The 27,814-nt window shown below is 34.8% G+C and overlaps 1 protein-coding gene across 1 annotated transcript in view; it reads left to right on the top strand.

Annotated features, from left to right (window-relative positions):
* RBM33 (RNA binding motif protein 33) overlaps positions 1-27,814 on the top strand; it is a 216,345-nt gene that overhangs the window by 159,190 nt on the left and 29,341 nt on the right. Inside the window, 6 exon segments of the mRNA XM_037835742.1 lie at positions 6,141-6,273; positions 6,686-7,029; positions 8,343-8,750; positions 10,242-10,529; positions 13,731-14,375; positions 26,933-27,139. Of these exon segments, the coding sequence (XP_037691670.1) occupies positions 6,141-6,273; positions 6,686-7,029; positions 8,343-8,750; positions 10,242-10,529; positions 13,731-14,375; positions 26,933-27,139 (2,025 nt within the window).

Genomic DNA, 27,814 nt, shown 5'->3' with positions numbered 1-27,814 from the left:
TTCCTTGTTAGCACTGCCTTTGCTGCATCCCATAAACTTTGAAATTTTGATATGTTGTGTTTTCATTTTCATTTGTCACGAGATATTTAGTAATTGCTCTTGTAATTTCTTCCTTTTCCTGCTGGTTGTCTAGGAATGTGTTATTTATCCTCCATATATTTGTGAATTTTCCAGCCTTCTGGCTGTTACTGAGTTCCAACTTCATTCCGTTATGATATGAGAAGGTGTTTTGTTTAATATCAATTCTTTTTAATTTGTTGAGACTTGCTTTATGACCCAACATGTGGTCTATCCTAGAGAATGATCCATTAGCACTTGAGAAAAATGTGTTTCCTGCTTTTGTGGGCTGTAGTGTTCTATAAATGTCTGTCAGATTTAGGCGATTTATCATACAATTCAGCATCTCTGTTTCCTTATTGATCCTCTGTCTAGATGTTCTGTCCATTGGTGAGAGCAGTGTATTGAAGTCTCCAACTATCATTGTAGAAGTATCTACTTCTTCCTTCAGTGTTGACATTGTTTGCTGCATGTATTTCAGGGTATTCTGACTCAGTGCATAGATATTTATGACTGTTATGTTTTCTTGATGAATTGTCACTTTTATTAATGTATAGTGTCCCTCTTTGACTGTTTATTGTTTTACATTTGATGTCTAATTTTTTGATATTAGTATAGCTACTCCTTTTTTTCTTGTTGTTTGCGTGATATGATCTTTTTCCAACCTTTCACTTTCAGCCTATTTTTGTCCTTGTGTCTGAAGTTTCTTGTAAACAGCATATAGATGGGTCTTGTTTTTTAATCCATTCTGCCAGTCTGTGTCATTTTATTTGGGAATTTAGTCCATTGACATTTAATGTTACTACTGTAAGCACAGTACTTTCTTCTACCATTTTGTCTTTTGGATTTTATATGTCATATCTTATTTTTTCCCTCTCTCTCTCCTTTTACCCTTCCTGATAGTCTTAATTTCTATACTCTTCTCCAAACCTCTCTCTCCTGTCTTTTCCTATCAGCCTGTAGCACTCCCTTTAGTATTTCTTGTAGCACTGGTCTCTTATTCACAAACTCTCTCAGTGTCTGTTTGTCTGAAAATATTTTAATCTCTCCCTCATTTTTGAAGGACAGTTTTGCCAGATATAGAATTCTTGGTTGGCAGTTTTTCTCTTTCAGTTTCTTAAATATATCATACCACTGTCTTCTTACCTCCATGGTTTCTGCGGAAAAATCTATACATAGTCTTATCACGCTTCCCTTGTATATGATGGATTGCTTTTCTCTTGCTGCTTTCAGAATTCTCTCTTTGTCTTTGACATGGGACAATCTTATCAGTAGGTGTCTTGGAGTAGGTCTATTGGGATCTATTCTGTTTGGGGTACGCTGTACATCTTGAATCTGTAATTTTACGTCTTTCATAAGAGTTGGGAAATTTTCAGTGATTATTTCTTCTGTTATTCATTCTGCCTGTTTTCCTTTTTTTCTTCTCCTTCTGGGACACCCATAACACATATATTCATGCACTTCATGTTGTCATTCAGTTCCCTAAGACCCTGCTCATATTTTTCCATTCTTTTCCCTCTCTGTTTCTTTATGTGTAGGCTTTCAGATGTTTTGTCTTCTAGATCACTTATCCTTTCTCCTGCCTCTTCACATCTGGTGTTGTAAGACTCCATTGTGTTTTCTCATCTCTTCCATTGAGGCTTTCATTCCCATAAGTTCTGCCATTTGCTTTTTCATACTCTCCGAGTTCCTCCTTTTGTTCACCCAATGTCTTCTTTTATCTTTCATCTCTTTTGCCATACCTTCCCTCAGCTCATTGATTTGATTTTTGACTTGATTTTTTAATTGATTTAGGAGATCTGTTTGGTTATTAATTAGTTGTCAATTCCTGTATGTCAGTTGAAGTGTTTGTTTGTTCCCTTGGCTGGTTCATATTTTCTTGTTTCTTAGTGTGGCTTGTTATCTTGAGCTGTCTAGGCATCTGGTTTTGTTGATTAATTTATTCTGAAGCTCGTTTTCACCCTTTTCCCTAGGGTTTTCTTGTTGGTTGGCTTGTTTTCTGTCTGTTCTTTGGCATTCGGTTCAACTTACTGTAACTTTTGTTTAGTTGATCAGAGTTTTCACCTCTTGTTTTTCTGGTTCTTGCTCTACCTCTGTGTAAACTTTTTGTGAAGTCTCCTCAGATACGATCAACCCTGATCAGATTTTCCCAGTCCAGACCGTCCCGAGTCTCGGGAGGTGTGTATGAAGTTTCCCTGACAGTAAGAATCTGCAGGTTGTCAGACCCTCTTGTGAAGCTTCTAGGGTCTGTGCTTTTTCTATCCTTTCCACCAGGTGGCGCTTGTCAACCTGCAGCTCCCCACCAGTGTAAAGAGGTGTCAACGTGGCTTTAATTCTCTGCAGACCTTGTCCCTGTCGGAGGCATGGCTGTTTCTGTTTTCCAGACCCTGGGCACTGAGTTCTCTGAAGGAAGGCTGGCTACCTGAGCTGGGCCCGCCCTCCCCCTTTCTTGGGGAAGTTATGCCCTTTAGGGAATTTTCTCCCCGATTAGACTCATTGCTTTGTCTCTCCAAGCTATCTTAGGTCAGCTCTTGCCTGGGTCCAGTGGCCAATTGAAAATCTTTGAGGCTTTCCTTAATGGGCTACTTAGAATGGTTATTTCAAATGAAAAAGAAAAAAGAAAAAGAAGGGCCTTTCCTCACCCCCCAAATTTTGTCAGTCCTAGTATAGACTATTAAAGATAAGCCCTTTAGGCTATTATCTCTTTCTACTGAATAGTTAATCTGAAACAACTTTAATTCTGCTCCTGCAGGGGGGCAGGGTTGAGAAAGGAGCTCCGATGGGCTATTGAAATACAAAACATAAGGCCTTGGAGAGCAAGAAAAGAGGAAACAAGGAACTAGAAAAACCGGCTTTTCAGAGTAGGGTCTCAGCTTCCCGGATTTACATATGTGCCCCTTTCTGTTGGAGCCCAGCCCTTCTCTGTATTCTGAACACCTCCAACTCCAAAAGTCTGGGGTTTTTGTTTATTTGTTCTTACTAGCCCTGTCTCCTCTCTGCAGGGCTGATTGCTCCCAGATTCTCTCTGGTCTGGTCTCAGTTTTATCTGTGGTTGGAGCTTTTATTCAGCAGTTTGTTAATCATTTCTGCAACTGGGGCAGGGTTGAGCCTCCCTCCCTGTCCCCAGCACAGATGTTTTCTCCTGCCTGGGGAAACCAGCTACATACAATCTGCCATACCTGTCAGGGAGGGGTGCCAGCCCCCTGATCTGGGAAACTTACAGGTTTGGCTGAGATCTTAGCTGTTCCACTCATTCCAGACTGTTGTAGGATGTGTTACTGATCACACATTTCCCTGAAGTGGCTGTTCCACACAGTCCCTGGCTCTCTACCAGCTGTCCCAGAGGAGTACTAAAACCCACACCTCACCACTCTGCCATCTTGCCCCACCTCTCACTTCACTTTTAGATCATTCCTTCTCTGCCCCAATCATAATCTTCTGATTGAGCCCTTCTATAGTTGAGCGAGTTTTATATAACTTTCAAAGATACCATTCTATTACTGGATGTAAGACTCTTGATATTTATAAATGTCTTTCTTGTATTGAATTGAAATCTGCTCCCCCCCACACCTTCCACCCCACCACCATCACCAAACTTATATCTAGGCAGTCCTATTTTAGTCATTTGGTGCAAATCAAAACAAACCTACTTATAAATGACCACTATGCAAATATTTGAAAAGAGCTGTCATTTATTATCACACTTTAAAGGTCATAATTTTTTATATGTTTTCAGGTAGTTGTTATAATAGTAGTTTTCCTATTTATAAGCTAAAACTATTTATGAAAATACATATTTTCCAATTTTGAGTTTTTAAATTTCAGCAATTTCTTTTAAAGTTTTTTAAAACTATTAGCTTGTTCTAGGCTGTGGTATTGTCCCTTTTCAGTGTCTCAGTAACATAATTTTGGTCTATGGGTTTTGCATCTCTCAGTGTAAGTTATTTTAATGAATCTTATTGATCTTGTCTCTTTTTATTTGTTTGAAACTCTTCCTTTGCTTGCCTTTCCCCCTCAAAAAAGCGATAAAATTGAAAACATGTTTAATGAAACAAACTGCTTAATTGAAAAAGGATTTTTACTTAGAATTTTACTTGCCAATTTCAAATTATATATATTGGAGTCAATGTGGCTTGTCAAACCTCTCAGTAAACCAGAGGGTATTAAATTTTTTGTTTCATTTTCTTTCCCACTTCAGGAAACATAATTTAAATATTTTATTTGGAAAAAATAGCAGAACCTTGATTGCTAAGTTATTATCATCTGGAAAGTTGTGAAAATTATTTTAAAACATGTTTTGAAATGCTTTATATGTCAGAATAAAGTTGATAGGTGAGGCTAAAGATGGAACACTAATGCTATACTTTAATGAATAGAACATTCAAGATACCTGGTGAAATACAATATTATTTTGGGGGATATACACATATATGCACACACTCTTACCCTCTACTCTCTCCTCTCACATACCACACACATGTATTTCGTTGACTTTAACCAAAAAAATAATATTTTTAAAACAAGGGGAAAGAATTTAGCAGTGTGAGAAAGTAGGTAAGTCCGTTGAAACTACTAGTGCACATTTAATAAGTAATAATGCATAATTTATATTATTAGAAATAAGATTTCTAGCATAATATGATCAAAGTAAAAATATTAAAGAATATCCATATCAAAACATTATTCAAATAAACTCAGTATTATGGTACAATGTGTACATTCACTAGGGATAAAATTCTTTCTAAGTTTAAGTGTGCAATTTGTGTTCTCATTTATAAATCTTTCTTAAGTTATTAATGTGTATTGCTTTGGTTATATCTTAATTGATCCATTTATCTAGATTAGGAAGTAATACTTCCAAATATCAAATGTTGAGAAAGTGAAGATTTTCTTGATTTCACCTAAAATAGCAAAGTTTATAAGAATTTAAGAATTGGATCTTTCTATTCCATGTTTCAATAAGTGCCTAAAATCTTTGTTTTTTTAAAGGAGTATTTGTTTAAACATAATTTTTAAATCATCTCACATACATTCTTATGGGTTTGTGGTATTTATACTGGTGTTCATTTTGTATTATTCTTATAATGCCTACTTACAATAATGGATCTTAACATGGGAAGGGCAGACTTTTAAATGGAAAAAGGAAAGCAAATGTAGTTTTAAAAGCATTTTCAGTATTATAAGGTAATGTAATATTTAAGGGTGGAAGCTAATTGTATTAACAGCAAAAATACAGCAAGGGTATTAGAAGTTTAACTTAATGAGAAAGGAATATGTTTTAAAAGTTGAGATATACTGGCTCAGTTTCAGAGAATGGGGTATTATAATGAAAATTATTGTGATAGTATGTAATAGATTATTTCTTTTGGAGGTAGTGAAGAAAATTATGATACTTTTTAAAAATGCTCTTTCTTACATAAATGTGGGTGGTATTAAAAATCTCCATAAATATTTTAAGAGCCATCTGAAAAATGAAATGATTTTTGTTTGTCTCTATAGAGTGCTACTAAAAACATGTAGTTATTGAAATTTGCTAAATTTTTCCAAAAAGATTTTATTCAAAGGAATCTGACTGTAATGTTTCTTTTGTAGTAATTTGGTTTCTTAAACATTTCACATTTTTTTGATTCATCAGAAATTGCCGATTTTTGTTATGGTACAAATTGAATTTCTTTTTCTTCTTTTGAAGTAAAGCAGCTTTATTGTTGTAGCTTATGGTTGTGTTAAATAGGTAGCAAAGAATAGCATAGTTTGAGAAGATAAATGTCAGATACATCTAAAGTGGACATTTAGTGTTTTGGATTAGTGGGAAAGGTCAGTTAATTGCATGAGTTTCAGTAAGGTTAAAAGTAATATTCTTGTGCTGTAATACTGTTAAAATATCATATTAATTTCTAGGTACTGCATTTTGATTTTTGACTGTTTCATTATGGCAGAAATCACCTATTTTGTTTAGAACTTATATAGAATATAGAAGAAAGTTGATATTTTCTTGACATTTTCAAAGGAAAACTGGGAATGTTTCTGAAAATTACAGATTATTTTTCTGCCTTTTCACCCTTTTTTCCTGTTATTTCTTTTAGGGCCCTCCAGAATTTCCACAGCATACACCTGGACCTGTTCCCAACAATTTTAGCCAGCCCCCACGACTTCCTCTTCAGGACCAGTGGAGAGCCCCACCCCCTCCTCAGGAACGAGACCCTTTCTTTTTAGGAGGTAAATAAAGAATGGTGCATAGTAACATAACAAAAGTTTTATTAGGTGATGTGCCTAAACACATTTTATTTTTAACTGAATTTAACTCCCAACAGAGGATTTTAAGAATGTCAGATTTTTATACCATAGTCATTCTTCCTGTCATTTCACATGCTGTATTTGGACATTTTTAGTATCTAAAATGTGAAATTTCATGCAAAGGAGGAAATGATTTATAGAAAATGACTGTTGAAGCAATGTAGGAATTCTGGTTAATTCTCAACTTAGAATTCTGGTTTATTTTCAAACATTCATGCCCATTCATGTCAACACTTGTAGTTTTTGGCCACAATAAGACAATACATAAAATTGGTTTTTAAGAAATGCATGTTTATTATAACTAGAAGATAACATTGTTTGTACTATCGTTTAGTTTCAGGTGAACCAAGATTCCCAAGTCATCTTTTTCTGGAACAGCGAAGTCCCCCTCCACCACCACCTCCCCCCACGCTTCTTAACAGTAGTCATCCTGTTCCTACTCAGAGTCCTTTACCATTCACTCAGCCTGGACCAGCATTTAATCAACAAGGACAGCAACCAGTATTTCCAAGAGAAAGGCCCGTGAGGCCAAACCTTCAACCTCCAGGTCCTGTGGGAATTCTTCACTTCAGCCAGCCAGGATCAGCAAATACACGGCCTTTTATTCCTCCTAGACAGACTTTCTTGCCTGGCCCAGGACAGCCGTTTCTACCAACCCATGCACAGCCTAATCTGCAGGTATGCGTCATGAGTAAAACCTTAAAAAAAAAAAAAAAAAAAAAAGTCTGCATATAGCTTTGTATGTTTGTGTTCCATTAAAGTGAAGTTTCAAATTTTTATTCTAGCCTAGTCGTTTATGGAGGTAAAGAATAAGGGTATTAAATCTTAAATGTTCTGTTTATTAAAGACAACATTCTTGGCAATATTCTTTATCTTCTTAGTAGTAGGAGAAATGAAATATTTTTTGTCATTTTTGGGGAGATTAAAAAAAGTCATTACTAACATTATTTAAGTGATGCATTATTGCTAATAAAATTAGAATTTTTTTTTTTTGATAATACATTTGCTCATCATTGCAAGGTTTCTTAAAACATGCCAAAGGAAACAGTGCTTTGTAAAATTGTGTTACTGAATAATAGTAAAAAGATTCTTTGTGTGGAGGGGGAAAAAGTGTTGTTGCTCATTCATTGTTTGAAAGACTTGAGTGCCCTCTGCTGATAGAATTCTGTTTCATAGGTTGACTTGAGTATTTGTGAGATCTTTCTTGCCTGGTGTATTTCTTCTTGTATTTTAAGTTTACTATTAAAATATATAATGATGGTATGTTTGAGTCAACTATTTAGAAATACATGGAACAGATGTTTAACCTAAAAAAGGTAAATAAATGATTATTTAAGGTGTTAAGGTAGGATAAAATGTTTTTTAAGTTTTTCGTTTAAAAAATAATAATCTCCATTGCAGAAATACTAAAATATAGACAAAAGTAAAAGAACTATGGTATATAAGCCCATCACCCAGAAACACTAACACTAATTAACACTAACATTGGTACGTACATATTTTTTAATCTTTTAAACATGCATACATCCTCATCACCATGCTTTTTATTTCCAGTTAATGCATCATTAATAGCTTTTCATGTCAGTAAATCTTCTGCTACATCATTTTAAAATTCTGTACAAGACTACATTTTATGGCTCTTACTGTTTTTTGCACATGCATATTGCTTTCAATATTTTCATATTATTAACTGCTGCAGGGAACATCCTTGAGGTCAAGGGTTTGCCTGCATCCTTAGTTATTTCCTTAAGGTAAATTCCTAGAGTTACTGGGTTGAAAGGATTTGGGGCAATTATAACACTTAAGATAGTAGCATTTGGCTTATTACTGCATTTAATATAGTGTTATCTTTATCCGTAAATTTAAAAGGAAGTTTTAGTACTATTTAAAGTTTCTTTCCTATGTTGAGATTTTTAAGGAAATGATTGAATTGGAATATAACTAGTAAATATGTTCATAAACTATTGTTTCTCTTTCTTTTAAAACTGAAGGGGCCATTGCACCCTCCATTGCCACCTCCACATCAACCTCAGCCTCAGCCTCAACAGCAACAACCTCAGCATCAGCAACAACAGCCCCAACATCAACCACAGCATCATCAGCACCAGCCCCAGCACCAGCCCCCGCTTCAGCCCCAACACCAACCACCACATCAACCGCCACATCAACCTCCTCCCCAGCATCAGCCTCCTCACCAGCCGCAACATCAGCCACAGCACCAGCCGCAACATCAGCCCCAGCAGCATCAGCATCAGCATCAGCATCACCACCACCTTTCTGTTCCTCCTCCACCTCTGATGCCCATGTCTCAGCCACAGTTTAGGCCTCATATGCAGACTGCTCAGCCGCAACCAAATAACAATAGAATGCAGTGCCCCCAGCGCCAGGGTCTAAGACATGTAAGTATCAAACAATGTTTTAAAGTTGTCTTCTTTGAATACCTGTTAAGTTACAGATCTTTAGGGGCATAATTTGTGAGGTGGAATATTTTCTAATTCTGATTTAAATTAATAAAACATATGTAGTACATTTTTCTGAAATGAATGTGTGTTTTAAATACCACATAGGAAATTGATTTCTTAAATATAGAAATTAATGCTTTATCCCTTTTGTGCCTTAAAAATTATATTAATATTATTACTTCAGCATCTAACTTTCTTACCGATGTTTCTGTATGGTGATAGAGGATATTATTTATTGATAGACACAACTTTAGAAAATATTTTTTGATAGTAGTCACTCTACCTTTGCTGATGCATTATTTTTTGACATATACATTATCTCTCTCTGGACTTTGACTAAATAATAAACGAATTCAGGAAAAATGTATTGAATAGCTTCTGTTACTGGCACCACTCTGGTCCTGGGAATATAGCAATGAACAAAAGAGATAAATTCTGTGTCTTCATGGAGCTTATATTCAATTGTGGGAGAATGATAATGCATTTATTTGTGAGGTTCTTTATATGTTCTTTAATACCATCAGCAAATGTGAGGCTTGTTATGCAGCAAAAGAAACTGGGAAATATATATTGTTCTAAAAATCAAAGGCAAGAGTGGTTATTGCCTCATCCTCCATTAAATCACTAACTGTGTGAAAGAGGTTTTTGTAATTTGATTTTTTGGGGAAAAGAAATAGTATGGCTAATGGTAAGAGTTCTAGGCTTTAAGTTGGGACTGTTGGGTTTTCCTTTTAATACCATCCCTTTTTTGCCCTTTAGCTTCAAGCATGTCACTCAGACACTTTGAATCTCCATTTTCCTGATACCTGCCTCTTTCTTAAGTAACATTGAAACTAAAAAATGATATAAGAATTGCAAAAGAATTCTAACTTTTAGGATGAAGGTTCTTTGTTACCTAAGTTTCATCTTGTTAGAATAATATCATGAGCCTTATGCCCTGAAATATTTTTGAACTGAGTGATCTTGGAGCTGATTTCTTTCCTGTAGCTTTATCTCAGTTATCTATGAACTCTTCTAGGGGTTGGTTCTCACTCTTAAGTATCCTTAGGATAAATATAACTAAGAATTTCCTCTGTATAAAACTTTATGGTATCCTTCTCCTCTGGGGAGTAGTTTTTCTTGGGGAATTATGACTTAATACGTGATTCTTTTCTTGTTCCACCTTAAGCTTGGTTAATATAGAGTCTGTATATTAAACTAAACTGTATTAATTTAATACAGTCTGTTCCCTGTGGCAGCCAGCATCCTTTACTGGCTTTACTAATTCTGTTAAAAATGGTAGTCCTCAGAATTAACGTACTCCGTCTTCTGAAGCATCAACTGAAAATCACAGTGGTGTCGGGAGCATATCTGTAGGCTAGGATGATACCTTATGTTCCTTCTCCCAGTTTTCTACTTTTAATTAGAATTTCTTTCTTCTTATGATAGAATACAGCTTCACAGAATGTAACCAAACGGCCAATGCAGCAAATGCAGCCAACTGCTCCAAGAAATAGTAATTTGCGTGAATTACCAATAGCACCATCACATGTTATAGAAATGAGTAACAACCGATGCTCCTCCACACCTGCAGCTCAAGTAAAGCCCATTATAAGCACATCACCACCCACGCGATCTGTGATGAGTTCCAGGAATACACATGGAAAGACTGAAGTGAAAGTGAAGCCACTTAGTCCTGTGGGTCAACCTAAAGAAGAGGCAAAAACAGAACCAGAGGTAGGATATTTTTTTTTTTTTTTTTTTAATATTAGGTCTCAAACAAGAAGACTTATAATCAAGTTTACCTCTGTCTTAGTTAACTCTTGTCCAGGAAGTTGTATACAAAATCTTCCCACTGTTTTGTTTTCTTTTTTTTTTGGGGGGAGGGGGGCGGGGGGAGGCTACATCTTGAATTGAGTGCTTTAATCTAACACCCATGTTATATGTTACATGTATTCTCATTGTTTTACAGCATTAGATTTTATCTATATATTTGTACAATTATTGTTATATGATATAGAATCTATATATATATGTATCAGGCATTAGCAAATTTTTTCTGTAAAGGGCCAAATAGTAAGTATTTTAGGCTTTGTAGTCCATACTGTCTCTGTCAAACTACACAACTCTGCTATTTTTGCACAAAAGCAGTTACAGACAATTCTTAAGTGAGTGGGCATGGCTATATTCAATAAAACTTTATTTACAAAACCAGGCAGTGGGCTGGATTTGACCCAGGGGTTGTAATTTGCTGACCCCTGATATTTGTTATGTTTTCTGTAACTTTTTCTTGTTTTACACTATAAACTACTAAAAGCATGACCACCTTCACTTCTGATCTGTAAATAAGATTTTTGAGGGGAGTTTTTGGGGGGGAGTTTGGTTTGTTTTAAATTATAATAGCAATCATATAATATATTGCTGTTAATTTTTAAATAGGTACAAAATTTAAATATATATAATACATACATGTAAGTAATTTACGTGGTTTTCAATTGAGGTCTTATTTGCACCTTGATTTAGTTTTGACTACTTTATTATTTTTTGCTTCTGGTGGCTCAGTAGTAGTTAGTACAATTTTGGTCATGAAGTTTTTAATTAACTCTTGTTAAGTATCAATAATATCTATGCTTGTGACAAACCCTTAAGGCCATTGGCATCCTGTAAAAGAAACGAATGTAATTTGTCTAATGCTACTACGCAATAGAGAATTCATTTCTGGGCTGCTCCCTCAAAATACAGGTATAAAGGCTGGAAAGTAACTGTAAATCTTAGGCAAATAAAACAAAGTAGTCTGGTATAGCATAGGTTCAAAACACAGCCTTTGGAATGATCTGCCACTTGCTAGTAATGTGACCCTGGACAAGTTACTTCACCTTCAGTAAGCCTCAGTTTCCTTGTCAATTAGATGAGGATTAAGCAAGGCATTGTATGTGCCTGATTGGTAATATATCAGTAGATGAAAGTTACTAATATATCAATAAAACTTATAGAATATAATAAGTTAGTATAATATCTTAACATATATTAATACAATAAAGTAATAATAGCACAAAAGGTTTCCTTAGATTAGAATATAGGCAAGTCATACTTTCTTAATTTTATAAAAAACAGTTAACACTGGTTTTAAGTTTAATCTGTTAAATTATTTATTTTTTTTAGTTAAAATTTCTTTTCATCAAGTATTATAGCAATTGTAATGGTGTGTGTTACTAAATCAGAAATGTAAATATAAAGTCAAACTACAGAGTTAATATTTAATTAGATCATATTAGAAGGGTGACTTTTTTGGTATCAAAATCATTACGTGAAAAAATTACCTAGATTCACAAACTGGATTGGGTAGTTGATAAAAAGAACTCTTTGCTATAAAACTTTTATTTTTAGTTTGTATAGCTAACTCCTTACTCACTTGTATAAATTGATTTGGTTCATAAAAATTAAGTCATATTCACAGTATACATTTATCATAACAGTGGCCAAGAAAATATGAGGAAGGTGTTCTTTTAAGCATACCACTAACCATGTCTGCTGTCTGTTCTTTCGTAATAGTTGATTTAGATGGGCTTCTAAAGAATTTTTCCTTAGAGTTTAACAGATACTTCAGGGGTGAAATGGAACATGCAGTTATGCATAGTATGGAAAGTCATTTAAGTGCAAAAACATGAGTGATCATAGTAAATGAATGCCTTAATTTCCTTTTTAATTTTCTGTGTAATTAGAATGAATAGGACTGGGAGTAGAAAATTCCTGTTACGTTTTTTAAAGAAAAGTCTTCTCTCTGTTTTGTTTAGGTAAATGTAGTTTATTTTCTTAACACTCACCCAATTGATAGTGATATAATGAAGGACAAATTATTAGGATGGAAACCTTTCTAAAGTAGTTCTCTATTTCCTGAACATATTTTAGTTTTGTTCTTGATTGCTTGGGGAGAATTCTAATGAATATTAATTATTCCTGCATTTTAAAACAGTGGATCCTTAGAGCTGTTGGTATACTTAGACAATCAGTTTGTTGAGAATTGTTTGCAAAATGGTAATATTAAAGCCCTGAGTGAGCCCCAACTCTCTATCCTGTAAGTAAATGCAAGACTTGACTCTTGATCTCCATTTTTATCTAAGTTCTAATTCTTAAGGCTATTCAAGGTGGATAAGATTATTAAATAAGTGAATTCAGGGTAGATTAAATACTTTTATATTCTTTTGGAAGGATCTGTGGATGATAATTTTTTAAAAAATCCTTAACTTTTTATAAACTCCTCATTGGATGTTTTTTGTGAAAGTTATTAGACTTTTCTAAAGATTATATTATAGACTTTCAGAATGGTTTAGGTTGGAATATTAAAGGCATTCCTTTTATACCATTAATATTCCAATACTGCAATTGGCAACATTTTGATTCTGGGGAGAGTGCATGAGTTCAAGGTCAGAGAGATTGACTTGTGCTGTTCATTATAACCAATTATTCTGTGACAAATGAGTTTGAGATCAGGCTGAAAATTCTGTAAGAAAAATCAATACTTATAATCAGGGCCTTTCAGGTCATTTATCACCCTACCTTTTGTTAGTTTGTCAGAAAAGAGCAAGATAAAACCTGTGTGACAGCGATTGTCTAAGTATTGTTGCCATTTCCATTTGAAGCATATTTTTGATATCTTAAATGAATAGTTTAATTGGTTTCAAACTTGTAAATGAGTGGAAATTTACATTATTTCATTTTTAATATTCTGATAAGATTTTCCAAATTAGCTTTAGCTATGCAATTTTTTTTCCCTCCCCAGAGGAAGGAGTTATAGTCTTCAAGCAGATTTTGAATGGCTTCTCTCAAATACTGAATTTAAAGGTTTTGGAAAATGCATTTCCTCAGTTTGTTGAAACAGATTGGAATGGTTACTTTGCTTTGTACTTCAAAGTAAACAATATATATTTTCTATTCCAGTTCCCTGATGAAGATGAAGAAACGAGGTTATATCGTTTAAAGATAGAAGAGCAGAAACGCCTAAGAGAAGAAATCCTGAAACAGAAGGAGTTACGACGGCAGCAGCAGGCTGGTGCTAGAAAGAAGGAATTACTTGAAAGACTTGCACAGCAGCAGCAGCAGCTTTATACCCCACAACCCCCAGTAGAGCAAGAAGAACAGACATCTTCACCATCACCCACAAATGGTAACCCATTGTTACCCTTTCCAGGTGCACAGATCAGACAAAATGTGAAAAACAGACTTCTTGTTAAAAATCAAGATGTTGCTATTTCAACTGTTCCGCCCAAAACATCAAATTTTGTACCATCTGGTGCTAATATGCAGTATCAAGGACAGCAAATGAAACCACTGAAACATTTGAGACAGGCCAGAACAGTGCCTCCAAGTCAGACTCAGCCATCTCACAAAGTACTACAAGTAAAACCTGTTGACATGGAGGAATTGCCACCCTCAACCCAGACTTCTAGAGTGGCATCGATACCAGGCCGGCCCCAGGAAATAAAACCTGGAGTGAAAAGGACCGTCATGCAGCGGGCAAACAGTGGTAGTGGAGATGGGCCACACATCAGCTCCAAAGTCAGGGTGATTAAGTTGTCAGGCGGGGTAAGTTTACAAGTTTTATGAGTACCTCTTCACTTTGTGTTTCACTTAGAATTTCTTAATTCCCAGAGAATGTTATTGAAAAAAGAGAATAAAAAATTGCTCCTGTTACAATCATGTGAACCAACCCCCGTTTACTTGAAGTTGGTATAAGAATTGTCATTTAAATTCCACTTCTAACTGGGACGTGTATTTTTTCAGTTGTCTCTTTTTGACTCTTAATGAAAGACCAGTGTGACAATTCCTAAATCTCTAAATTGGAGGGTCCTCAGTTTTAGCTTCATTTTGTAGATAATCTGTGATAGAATCATTGTTTGTTTTAAAAATAAAATTTCCTTTATCACAAAACAATTTGTATATAGTTTTAGATTCAGTGAGCAACTGCATGGGGGGTGTAGAGGAGTGTGTGTGTATGTGAGTTCGTGTATCTACTTTTAAGCAGCATTAAATGGTAGTCTATCATTTACTCTCTCTGGGACCCTAAACAGATAATTTCATTTCTCTGAACCTTAATTTCCAATCTGTAAATGGGGTTAATAAGGTTGCTAAGAGGAATGAATAAATGAAAGCTTCTAATGCATAGAAGGCACTTTATCAATGTCCATTTCCTTTGAGTATGCTCCTAAGGTCCCTTCTAGAAATAAATTTTAGATTTAATGATGAATAATAGCAATCGCTACCAATTACCAAGTGTTTAGCGCATGCTAATTGTTTTATAGACATTCTCATCTTACCCTCACAACATCCTTATGACTTAGATACTATTATTTTATTTGTGAGTAAATTGAATCTTAAAGAGGCTCCATTACTAATCAAAGGTCACAGAGCTTGTAAATGGCAGAGCTAGGTTCTTAACCAGGTTTAATTTTGAATCCTCTGTGCTTTGCCATTATTTAATTAGTTATTTTTGCTGCTTTTTTTTTTTTTAATATAGTGTTATTTATTTCTTAGTTAGTGATTATAGTCTACTATTTCCTATATGTCTAGCAGGTAGTATTGATTCAGAAAATTTTAATTTATTGGGTGCTTCTAGAATAAGGATGATAATTAGGTTTCATTTTGCTTGCCAACACCAGCTGCTTGGTGTAGAGACTGAATGGAGCAAAATGTTGAAAACGATTTAGAGGTACAAAAAAAGCACCATAATTAGTAGCATCAGCTCTGAGTGCAGTAGAGGAGAGTGGCTGTTTCTTTTTTTCCTGTTCTAAAACCTGTGTGGAGTGGTCTCATAACATTAGAGTAACCAAATGGCCAGTAGCCTAGTAAAGTGAGTAATTGTTCACACTGGATAAATATAGCTGTAACTTGCTATGTGCCTTAAACGTATCTTTGAACATTTCTGTGTAAATCAAGTCAAATTTTATCGTTAAAACATTGGGGGAATGGGGGAATTTAAAGAGACTTTTTGTTATGAGGTTTGATTGAGGTGAATCATTCTCTGTATATGTAAATTTTAGTTTTTTTCCCACTTACATTTTATTGTTTGAATTTGTTAGGTGAGCTTACAAAAGGAAGAGATTAATGCTGCTTATATGTAGTGTTAAATATTAGCAAATCGTGCATCTAAAGTTTTATGAGCCTCTCAATATTATTTATATAAGTAGTCTATTTAAAGAATTGTATTTGATGGCATGGTTCTCTTTTTATTACTTAAGACATATTCTTCAATTGCTCATTTTTCAGAAAGCTATTTTTAAGTATTTAAACAAACCAAAAGAGCAACCTTTTTAAATCCTAATCTTATATAACCAATGCATAATCCAAAAAACTTTATAATTAATAATAGAACAAATTATTAAAAATACAAAATGTCTACTTGATATAAACTTAGTATGATTATTTTCAGCCATTCTTTGTGATTAAACACAAGGCAAAGGGCTGTACCTTGGAACGTTCCTTATTAGCCTGAGGCCTTCCACTTCTTTTCTTCCAGTTTAGGGGAAGTAACATAATCTTTGAAGTATTTGTAATCTTGGTTGCTTGACCTGAATGAACCTCGGTTTTCTCATCAGTAAAATTAGGATAGGATCTCCTCACAGGATTGTTTTAAGGATTAAATGTTGTAATACATGCCTAGTACATGATGGTTGCTCAATAGATATTATTACTACCCTTGCCTTTTAAAAGGTTGAAGGAAGAAAAAAAAATGTTTACTTAGAGCCACAGTTTATTATGTTCTTTAAGAAATTGAGAGCAAATACTGGATTCAACTATTTCATTCTAATCAAGGTAATGAAAAGTTTACGAATTTGGCAGCAAATTAAGTATTACTGTCTTCTACTGGCCATACAGAGAAATGGGAGAAGTATAGAATGCCCCAGCAGGAACGCCAGCTGTCTACTTTTGATACTCTTGTATTTTATTTTTAAAAGGCTGTCAAAATGCTCTACCCATAGGGTCCCAATTTATTTGTGTGATCTTATTTTGGGGGGTTAGACTGCATTTGTTGATTTTTAAAGGAAGGCTCAAGCTGTACATCTACAAATAGTTACTCTCTTCCTACCCACTCAAAAATTATTCCCAGATTTTTCAGAGAGGTGGTAGGAGAGGTGATACGCACTTGTCTGATCTTTTTGTGTGGGGGTAGTGGGAAGGGGAGGGGGTGAGGAATGTTATATTCTGATATAATTTTATTTTAAGAGAATTTGTAAGAATAGTACAAGAAACTCCCTTATACTGTTTACCAGATTCTCCAGTTTACATTTTGCCACATTCCCTTTATTCTCTCTGTCTTTTTACACACACACTCAAAATTACTTTCCCAAAAACTATGTGAGAGTAGGTTGGAGATACAGTGTGTATTATCTCAGAACAAAGATACTCAATTACAAAGCACAGTAAAATCATATGAAAAATTTGGAAACATGACTGTAATACAATACTGTTACCTAATCCGCACCACATATTCACATTTCATCAGTTGTTCCAATAATGTCGTTCGTGGCCCTTTTCCCCCCAATCTTGGATACAATTCATTATAAAGCTTTACATTAAGTTATCATCTCTTTAGTCTCTTTTAATCTAGAACAATTCCTCAGCTTTCTTTGTGATTCTTGCCCTGACATTATTTTAAAGAATAGAAGCCAGTTATTTTGTAGAATGCCCTTTAGTGTGGGTGTGTCTTGTGTTTTTTCATGATTAGTTTCAGGGTGTACATTTTTGAGAGGAATACCAATGTGTAGATACTGTGTCTGTCTGATTGCATCATGTCAGGAGGCACTTGATACCAGTTTGTCCCAATACGGATGAGGGTTATCTTTGATTACTGGAGTAAGATGGTGTTTGCCATGTCTCTCTGCAGTAGTTACAATTTTACTCTTTGTGATTAATACATAATTTATGGGAAGATACCTTGAGACTATGTAAATATTCCATTTCTCATCAAATTTTCACTATATTGGTAAGCACTAATATTTTTCTAATGCTTACATTCCTTCTGTATTTATTAGTTGGCACACTACTACTGTGAGAGCTTTCTTTTCTCCTTCACTTAGGTTTATTCATTTATATCAGTAGGGTTTATGAATTCTTATTTTATTCAGTGAACTATTACTATCATTTATTTTGGTTTTAGAATTGTCCCATATTGACCAGGGAGCCACTTCAAGCTGGCTTCTCTGTCCTTCTGCTATGACTCCATTATTCTTTGAACACTGCCTTACTTTTTGGCACAAGATGTTGTTCCTCATCTTACAATTTCTCTGCCTCAGCTCTGAAATCAGTTTTGTCTTCAAGAAGCTCCAGTTTCTTTTAGTGGATATCCAGGTGCCAGGTTGCTTACTACTAGTTAGATGTCATTGCTTGTAGACCCTCTGAGTGCATGTCCAGGCCTTAAAACAAGTGAGGTCCAAAAAAAGAAAAATGAATTATAGACTCCTTGGATTTGTTGAATTTTATGTATAACACATTCCTTTGAATAGGTAACTAATAGAAATAAAAAGTTTTTGCTTTATTGATTTCAGTTTTTGAATTATTGTAGTTATATAATAGTTCTCAGGGCCATTGAAAAGTTTTAGTAGAGGTATGATGTGGTAGTATTTGCTCCTTTTTTTTTCCCCCTTAGGTTCTAACTTCAGGAAAAAAAAAGTGTCGAAACACAGAAAAGCATTCATTCTGAAAGTTGAATTTAGAGACAAACAAAAACATTTATCCTTATACTCCTAAAATTATCTATCACCCTTTGGAATATGTTGGTTTGAGGAATAGTGTAAATTCCTAAGCATGAAAAATGCAAGGTTATAATTCCTTTACTCCTCCCTGTTCTCCAGAAGAACCATGTTGTTTCATGCCTCTCTCACTTGTAGACTTTTAGTTATTATTTAAGATCCAACTCAAGTGTCTCTTCTTCTGGGATGTCTCCCCTCCATGCGCAAAATTGTTCCCTTCTTTCTTTGTATGTTGTCTGCGCCTTGTATGTTTTCTGCCTCACCATATTACATTGAAGCACTCATTCGCAGATCTCTGTCTCCTTCCTAGTTACTGTCAGTTACTTGAGGGTAGCCTTGGTCTTACATTTAATATTTCTAAGTTTTGTCCCCAGGATTTAGGACAACTTCAAGTACATTATAAATATTTAAGAAATATTTGTTTAAATAGCTCTTCCCTTTAAAAAGATAGACAAGATTTACAGTTTCTTTTATTGAATCCTTCCAACTACTTCTGAATATAAAAGTAATAGTTGTTTATTTTAGACACTTAGATGACACCAGTAAGCAAAATGTGGGGGCAAAAACAAAAATAACATTAATTCTTATTATTAAGTCTTCTAAACCTTCTTTTCATGAAAAACTTATACCCTCCCCAAATTCCTTCTTTATTCAGTTTACAAGATTGGATCATGTTGTACATATTGTTTTGCTACTTTTTGAACTTTGTTAAATTGATAATACTCATCTGATAAATCTGTAGTGATGATTGTTGATGTTTGAGACACAGGCAGGCAGAGAGCATCTTATGAATGTTATTTAAGTGAACCAAACCTTAGCTTCCCAATAACAGGGCATGAGAATACAACTGTTATTGATGCATTTGATTTCTGGTAGAAGTTAGCTTTGTACCATGGTCATTGGTAGCGCTTAAGAGTAGATAAGTAGGAGAGTTGAGATGGACCTTAAAGGGGCCAAGTAGGACTTAAAAGCAGAAGTGGTTCAAAAATAAAATTTCTGAATCTGAATTTGTAGAATAGAATACTGTAAAGGACAGAAATGTGGATGTTCTTACAATAGAGAAAAGATACTGTAGAAAAATCAGATGAATTGAGTGTAAGAAAAATTGCTTTTAACATAGAAGTAGGTGGGAGCCAAGAGACACACAACGTGGTGCATGATTTAGGGAAAGGAAGAAAAGGAGAATAGAAGAGGTGTGGTAGGATTGCACAACTGCAGGTACCTAGTGGGAAGGTGATGGCCAGCAGTTTTACCTTGCTGTCTCCCTGCCAGTCCCTTTCTTGTAGCTTGAGAGTGGCAGAGTTGACTAATTGGAGTTAGACCTCATTTGTATCCTGTTCCTTTCCTTGTTAGGGGTGCTAATGGGCAGTAAAATGGCCAAAAGGCAATAGCAGAAGAGAGGAAGAAAAATGGGGCATGGATAATCCTGATTAATCACTTATTAAATAAGGTTTGTACTCTTAAAATCATCCTTCTGGAGGAGAAACTTCTGTACTAAATTTTTTTTAAAGAGCTTTGAAATGCTTTAGTGGGCAGAATTGGTAACTTCCAACGAAATTACTCTTTAAGCATTCTTAAATGTGTGTCCTCTAAATTTGGGCAAGATAGATGAGTGTTTATCAGGGGATAATCCATTTTAACAAATAAGTTCTATACCCATTAATATATAATTTTTAATAGGGGTATGAGGTTGGGGAGTAAAATGGTCAAATCAGAAATAATTCACCTATACTTAAGAATCAGGATTTGCTACTCTAGGGTTCTCCCTAACAGAAAGTGAATGTGCTTTCTCCAATGTCTTGGGTACTACCCTCTCTTGTCTTTGAGCAACCAACCAAGAATAGGAGCCTTACTACCTTCCCTAGAGAAGTTGCCCAGCCCTGCAAAGTAGGTAATATTGAGCTGCTTATCAGAGGTCTGGGCGAAAGCTTGCTTCTTTCTAGAGCCTGGAGCCTCACCTCTCATGTGAGTGGCTCTGGTTGAAAGGACCAAGCTCCTTTGTAAATTGTAGCATTTTGGAGCCAGTTAAATCCAGAAGCCCTAGCAGTCTCACTTTTAGTTAGCCTTGCCTTGCCTTTTTAGACTGGTAGATCTGTGCTATAGAAATTGGAGAATCCTGCAGTGTCAGTACCCCTTGGAGGCTAAGGGTTTTGGTTAGTTCCTCCAAAGACCAGTTAATTTTGCTTTTTAAAGATTTTCCCAAACCTAACTAATTTCAGAAAGATAGATTGTTAAGAGAGAAACCAGTGGAATAACTGTACCATGTTATCACCATACCATATAAAATCAAATAGATGATTTTATTTCATGAATCCCAAGGACCAGGTAGTCATAAAGTCTGCCTTCCTTGGCCTGTTTTAATTCAATTTGTATGGACTCATTATCAGAACTGTATAGGAAGCATTTTAGATTTAAGTTGTTTATGTTTTGTATGCTTGCCATTATATGAGTAGTTTTTTTTGCAGAGAAGAAATGAACATTGAGAATGTGAAATGTTCTCACTGCATACCATATTGCAGCAGTTTAATTAGGGAATTAACCTAGGAACCTGGGAAAGAACCATTAGGCTGTTTGTTTTCTTTTACCTTTTCTCCTTTAATACATTAGTCTTCAAAGAAAAAATATAGGAGCTGGTAAATGTATTTATATTTAGAAACTTCATATAGCATGCATATCATTTAGTGTCCAGATTTTGAATTAGCTTTATAAGATTACAGGGATAAGACCCAGCATTGTTGTAGTTAATAGAAACCTGTTCAGTGAGGTTCTGTGGGCTGAAAGATCTGTAGCATTGCCATTGACAGTGAAGTATGGCCTTATCGAAAGGAGAATTCATAGAGGCTTGCCCTGGGACACTACACCACTGTCCTTCTGTGTATCCTGACAATGTTATCTGTCCTCTCAGTACGGAGTATCAAGGTGTCTGTCATGAGTACAGAAATTAATTTAATGTCACCTGAAGACATGCAATTAATCTTTTAAGAGGTTTTCATAATACCTTTACAGAAGAGTTGCCAGTTTGGCGGATTTGGTATTTTGGGGTTTAGAAGAAGATAAGGAAAATTAATTTTCATCAGGGTTAATACAAGCTATCAGGGCCACAAAGGCTGAGAAAAAATGGTTGGGGAATTTGTCAAGTGTTGTCACTCTAGAATAATGCTGCTTAACGTCTGATAGGTATAATCAAGAGTTGAGATTTCTATAGAGAGGGATTAATCAATTTGCTCACTAGTGAATGCAAGTCAGTGATATCACTTCTTCATGGGGTTTAAGAATGAAAATAAGATTTGATCTACCAAATTGCAAGAAACCCTGACAGTATCAATAGGCATTTTTATCTATACATTTGAACCATTTATTATAAATAAATTTGTCCTGCTAATGTTGGTGGCAATAAACCTCATTTTTTGAAGTGATTAAGCTGATAAAAAGTATTCCCAAAGCTTACTTAATTCAGACAGTGCCTCATATTAAAAAAAAAAAAAAACTACTTTAAAGTGACATTTTATGGTATTCATTAAAAGATAATCATTTATGGGAAAACAAGCAGAACAAAAAATATTTCCAGACTTCTTTTCTCCTCATCTGTTTTGGAGGAAGAGGGAAATATTTCAAATCTCATCCAAATACACTGCCTTGTAAGGAGTTAAACTATGTACTATACCACCACTGAGAAATTCACTTTCAGAGTGAACTTACATTTTATGAGTAATCTGCCATTCACACACAACCAGTTATTTGCTTAGATGAAGATGACAGCTTTTTAGAATTCCTAATTTATTTGAATTGATGATATTTAAAAATTTACATAACTGAGTACTGATAATTTTAGGATCTCTTTCAGTGCTGCAACTATCTGCTTACGTTATAGAATAAATGGGTGGATTCAGTTTGGCTTGGTTCTCATTCATTTTTATTTTTGTATGTGTGTGTGTATGTATATAATGATATATGTTCCTGGCCACAATCTAGTGATATATAGGTTTGACTATATCCTAATGTTAACTCTAATAACTCCACAATTTAAAATTTCTCTCCTGAATTAAATTTTCTTGTGCTGATTTGAAAAAGAATAATTGATCTCTCAATCAGAAAAACAATTTTTAATTTTTCTTGCAAAATGAAGTAACTTGTTACTTATATTTCAGCCTCAAGTACTTAGCATGATTTTCAGAAAAATGCAAAAGCACAGCATTATAGTAACCCTTCATTTAATTAAAATGGCTGGTCTCTGTCTGAATGATCGTTAATACATTTTGTCTCAGTTCTTGCTGAAAATAGTTTTTGAATGTTAGTATAAATTCTCCCTTAGGAGTTGATATGGAGTAATAATCTTTGGATCAAGGAGACAGGAAGTTCTAGCACTTACTGTGTGACCAAAGGCCTTTCAGTTTTATTGATTTGCAAAATAAAGATAATAGTACTTACCTTGTTGAGAGGATGAATGAAAACAATGTATAGAACATAGTACATTTCTTGCCATCTTGTGGGCATTCAACAAATATTAACCACTCATTTCCTCCTATAATTGGAATATGTTGAATGTTACCAGAATTCTTGATGAATTAAGATCCTAAGAGTGCCTTGGGAATTTCCTTTATAAAGTTTTATTATCTTGTAGCTATAGAAGGTATAAAAAATTGTCTTGAACTTACTCAAGCATTTACCCCTACTTTTCAATAAGCAGTTAATATAAACAGTTTTTCCTAAAAGTTGAGCAGTCGTCATAATCTCTGTCTGAAAAACCCACTTTTTGTGTTCATGCATTGAGTCAACAAATATTTATTGTATGCCTACTATATGCCAGACTTTATTCTCTGTGGAACTCTAGTAAACAAAAAATATAATTATAAGTAATGATAAATACTGGGAAGAAGAGTAAAACAGAGGGGCTAGAGAGTAACCTTATCATGATTGGGAAATGAATAGGCAAGCCATGCAAGTATCTGGTGAAAGAGATTTCCAAGCTGGGAATATGTAAGAAAGACCCTTTTGATGGATTGAGTTTGGTGCGCTGGAGTAGTAGCAAGAAGATCAGTGTAGCTGGAGCAAAATGAATGAGGGAGAGCAGTCAGAAAAGAGGTTTGATTTAATAATAGACTTTTTTCTCTCTTACAGTAATATCTTAGTCATAAATGAGGCTGTTACACTATGACATCAGGGACCCTTTATGTAACAAAATCTAATATTCTACAAGATAAGTTTAAGGTTACTTTATTACAGATGAGGAAAAGAGAAGATTTTTGTAATACCTGTATATCTGAACTTTAAATAGGGATGAAGCATCCTTAAAAAATTAAATTTTATTGAAATGAAAATTAAAGTTTAGAACTATGTTTTTCAGAGTTCTTAGCTGACATTAATACTGAATATTATTAATAGGTCTGTCTTACCCAAAATAACAGTGAAGAAAATTTTTATTTGGGATGTTTATTGAATAAGTGTTTTATGTTCTCAATTCCCAGTTTAAAAATCATCAGATCAATGTCTTTACTTCTCAGAGTCTATTTGGATCTTCTATTCTTGAGTCAGTTTTATATCTTCTATGGAATTTGTCCATTTTATGTAAATTATCTAATTGGTTATAATATTCCTTTTAGTTTCTGCAGAGTCAATTGTGATGATCCCTTTTTTATTCCTGATTTTGTCAATATGTGTTTTCTGTTTGGTGGGGAGGAAGTCTAATAAAAGAATTAACAATTTTGTTTATCTCAAAAAAAAAAACAAACCAACTTTTTGGTTTCACTGATTTTCTCTATTGCTTTTTTGTATTTTCTGTGTCACTGCCTTTCTTACTTTCCCAGCTGCTAAAATGAATACCACACAGTGGGTTAGCTTAAACAACTGGAATGTATTTGCTCATGGTTTTGAGGCTTGAAATCAAGGTGTCAGCAAGGCGATGCTTTCTCCCTGAATACTGCAACATTCTAGGACGTTGGGTTTCTGGTTTTTCTGACACATCCTCTTCTTGCCCTTCCATGTTCCATTGACTTTCATTCTCCCTGTGGTCTTCTCTATAAGGCTGAAGAGCCATCCTGATTCAGTTGCTCTCATCTTAAGTAAAAATAATGTCTTAAAAGGTTCTATTTACAATGGATTCACATCCCAGGAATGGATTAAGATTAAGAACACGTTGTTCACACTGCCTATCACCATGATTTTTATTATTGTCTCCTGTCTACTTATTTTGGGTTTGATTTCCTGTTCTTTTTGTAGCTTCTTAAGATAAAAGCTTAAATTATTGATTTTAGATCTTTCTTCCTTTCTAATATTAGTGTTTAAAGCTATTCCCTTAATTTTGATACTTTGTATTTTCATTTTGGTTCAGTTAAAAAATATTTTTTTGTTCAGTTTTTCTAATTCTTACTTTTATTTCTTAGCCTGGTTTCCTAGGGGTCAAACTTGTTGCTGCATAGCTCAGTGGTTAGCCAATAATTTGGGAAGAGATTGTGCTCAAATACCTCATGCTGTAGTGTGTCCATCTTCCACCAGTGAATCTGTGTATGGGTTGGAAAGCACACTGAATTCAGCCAGTTCTCAAATATGCCCTGGCGTTTTACTTTGCTGCTAGGCCCTCTTGGGTCTGGACAACTTATCTAGCCTTTCTATGATGTTGATTTCCAGAATTTCCTCATTAAATTTCTGACTGGTCTGCTACTTGTTCCAAACTGGACCATGACGATAGGCTAACAGATCTGTAGGTTTTCCCTACTTCTTTCCCACTGAGTTTGCTACATTTACTGACAATGCTGCTGTGAGTTTTCAGGCCTCTGTGCCAAATCAGTTCCAGTACTTCTGGGTTTTTGCACCCAGCCCTGTGCTGATAAAACTGCTATGTCTACTGGAGGGAGGAGCCCCAGTCAAGAGGCCACAGACTGTTACTGCTCCCAGATTTCATGAATAAATGATTCTCAATTTGTTGTTTTACTTTGGCCAATTCCTCGAGTTCCAAAATCATTGTTTTTTGCCAATTTTTTCTAGTTTTATACTTGTTTTGAGGGAGAGGCTTTGCTGACCTCTTCTTGCCACATTACTCAGAAGTCCTGTCCCACTAACATTTTTAATCTCTTGTTTTCTTAGGTTCCTGTTACTTTGGTCAGTCTTTGCAAAAATCTTATCTTCTCCAGTCCCTGTTCCTTCTCTTTGTGGAGCCCTCTGTTCCATTAAACTGTCTGAAAGATAAGTTTGGGAGGAAAAGACAGAAACTTAGGATATATAGGTTTCTGAGATCATTTACCAAGTTATTGTTGGAAATACTGGCATAGCTGAGCAGTCTACATGTGTAAGATTACTAACCAATGACTGTGTATATTCCTGTTAATGTAATGAGTAGAACATCAAGCTAATAAAAATATTAATCTTATTTTTTAAGTTCAAGCATCCATTTGTATTAACGATTACATAATTTAGCAGAACAAGATCTGATTTTCTTGCTGTCCACTTTTTTTCTCCTACCTCCAGTTACTCTTGGAGAGATGCTACTTAATTCTAAAAGTAGCTGATAGGCAACCATCCAGAAATATTTAGTGGTATCGTGAACATCAGCAGTGCAGCTCAAATACATACTTGCTTCCCAGTTGATTAACAAGTTTGAAGGTCAGGAAGTAAGGAAACATTAGTAAAAAATAAAGAGTTTGTTTTCTGGTATTTCTAAAACTTCTGAAGTCCTTAATAGAATAAATGCTTTTCATCTCTGAAATCCAGTTACTTGGTAGTTGGTAGTGGCACTTGTGACACTCCAGCAGGAGGAGAGGGAATTTTTAGCCAGTGATATTGAGATGCTCTTCAACTCTTGGGAACATTGTATTAAAGAGTATTCGAATGTTCAGTTTTATTGTACCCGCTGGGGAGGAAAGGCACTGTTAACATGCTCTAAGATTTAAGGCCATATTTCATAATTTACTCTAATGACTAGTCCTTAGCCTTTCAGTTTGAAAGGAAACCAGCAGAACGCGTCAGGGTGATTACCTGCTTACATTAGGCTTGAATAGGGATGCAGAGTTTAAAACCACTACTTATATACATGGTCAGATTTTAACAAATGCTCTTGAAAATGAAAAGTGCATGTTGATTGTGAAGATTTTAAAAAAAAATTAAGCAGTATTTTACTGAATTAAGTAGCATTTACTTTCATCATAGCCCTCTTAAATGGATCCAGCACATAAAGGAGATGTTAGTGTTTTTAAATTTCAGAAATATTGTTAAAACCTAAACAAAATTGAGTGGGAAGTTTCCTCACTGGCTGTAATGAAATAACAAATTTGGTCTTACACTTCTTTGAAATTGTTTTGTTTCTCAGTAAAACACTAACCAAATTTGACTCCCCCAATCTCTGGGAGATTATGTTTGATTGAGCAGCTCCTAAACTGCATGATGACTTGTTGATTTCAGCAGGGAGGAGAGAGTGATGGCTTTTTTCACCCAGAGGGACAGCCCCAGAGGCTTCCTCAGCCTCCAGAAGTAAGACAGCAGCCTGCTCGGAAGGTCACACTGACAAAGGGAACACTTCAGCAGCAACAGCATCCACCAGTGGCAGCCCACATGCACTCAGCTATACCTCCAGGGATCAAAAACATCCAAGGAATTCATCCAGCAAAAAAGGTACCATTATTTAGTCTACACCATTGGAAATAAAGAAGGGCATATTCCATAATCATTTAGAAATCCCGTTAGTTAAGAAAATTTATATTTCAGTGGTTTCTGTGATATGTGGTGCCTGGCACATAGTATTGTCCCCTCCTACCCCTACTCCCAAAAAGCCATAATTTCCTTAGTTCTGGTTTTGAAAACAAATTAACATTTTCACAAAAGAACTCTTCCTCTTAGGACTTCTTTACAACTATAATAAATCACCTCACCAAGAGTGATTTTATTTTTATTTTTATTGTTTTTAAATAAGCAATACATGTATTGTAAAAACCCCAGTACAGAAAAGGCATAAAGTGAAGAGTATAAGTTATGTTCTCCCATCTTACTCCCTATTTTATCCTATAGTTTCTTCTTTTGACTTAATTAAATAATGACTGCTTAATGATGTACCATCATTTTAATGAGTGGTTTTATTTTGAGATTGTGAACTGTATATACAACCAGAATCTGTACTTGACTCTAGTGACCAAAAGAGCACTTGTGTAAAATACCCAGCACAGTAATGCTTTCTTTCCATTATTCATTAGTTCACTATGTATTTCATAAATGTAAAACCAGGTGTTTTTTTTTTTTGTTTATTTCCTAATTATTATCCCCAATTTGCAGATAGGAAACCAAGGTCTTTGG

Source organism: Choloepus didactylus, chromosome 5 (assembly GCF_015220235.1).
Source record: "Choloepus didactylus isolate mChoDid1 chromosome 5, mChoDid1.pri, whole genome shotgun sequence".
NCBI classification, from domain to species: Eukaryota; Metazoa; Chordata; class Mammalia; order Pilosa; family Megalonychidae; genus Choloepus; species Choloepus didactylus.
The sequence above is the reverse complement of the archived record's forward strand: the minus strand, read 5'-3'. Positions and strand labels throughout refer to the sequence as shown.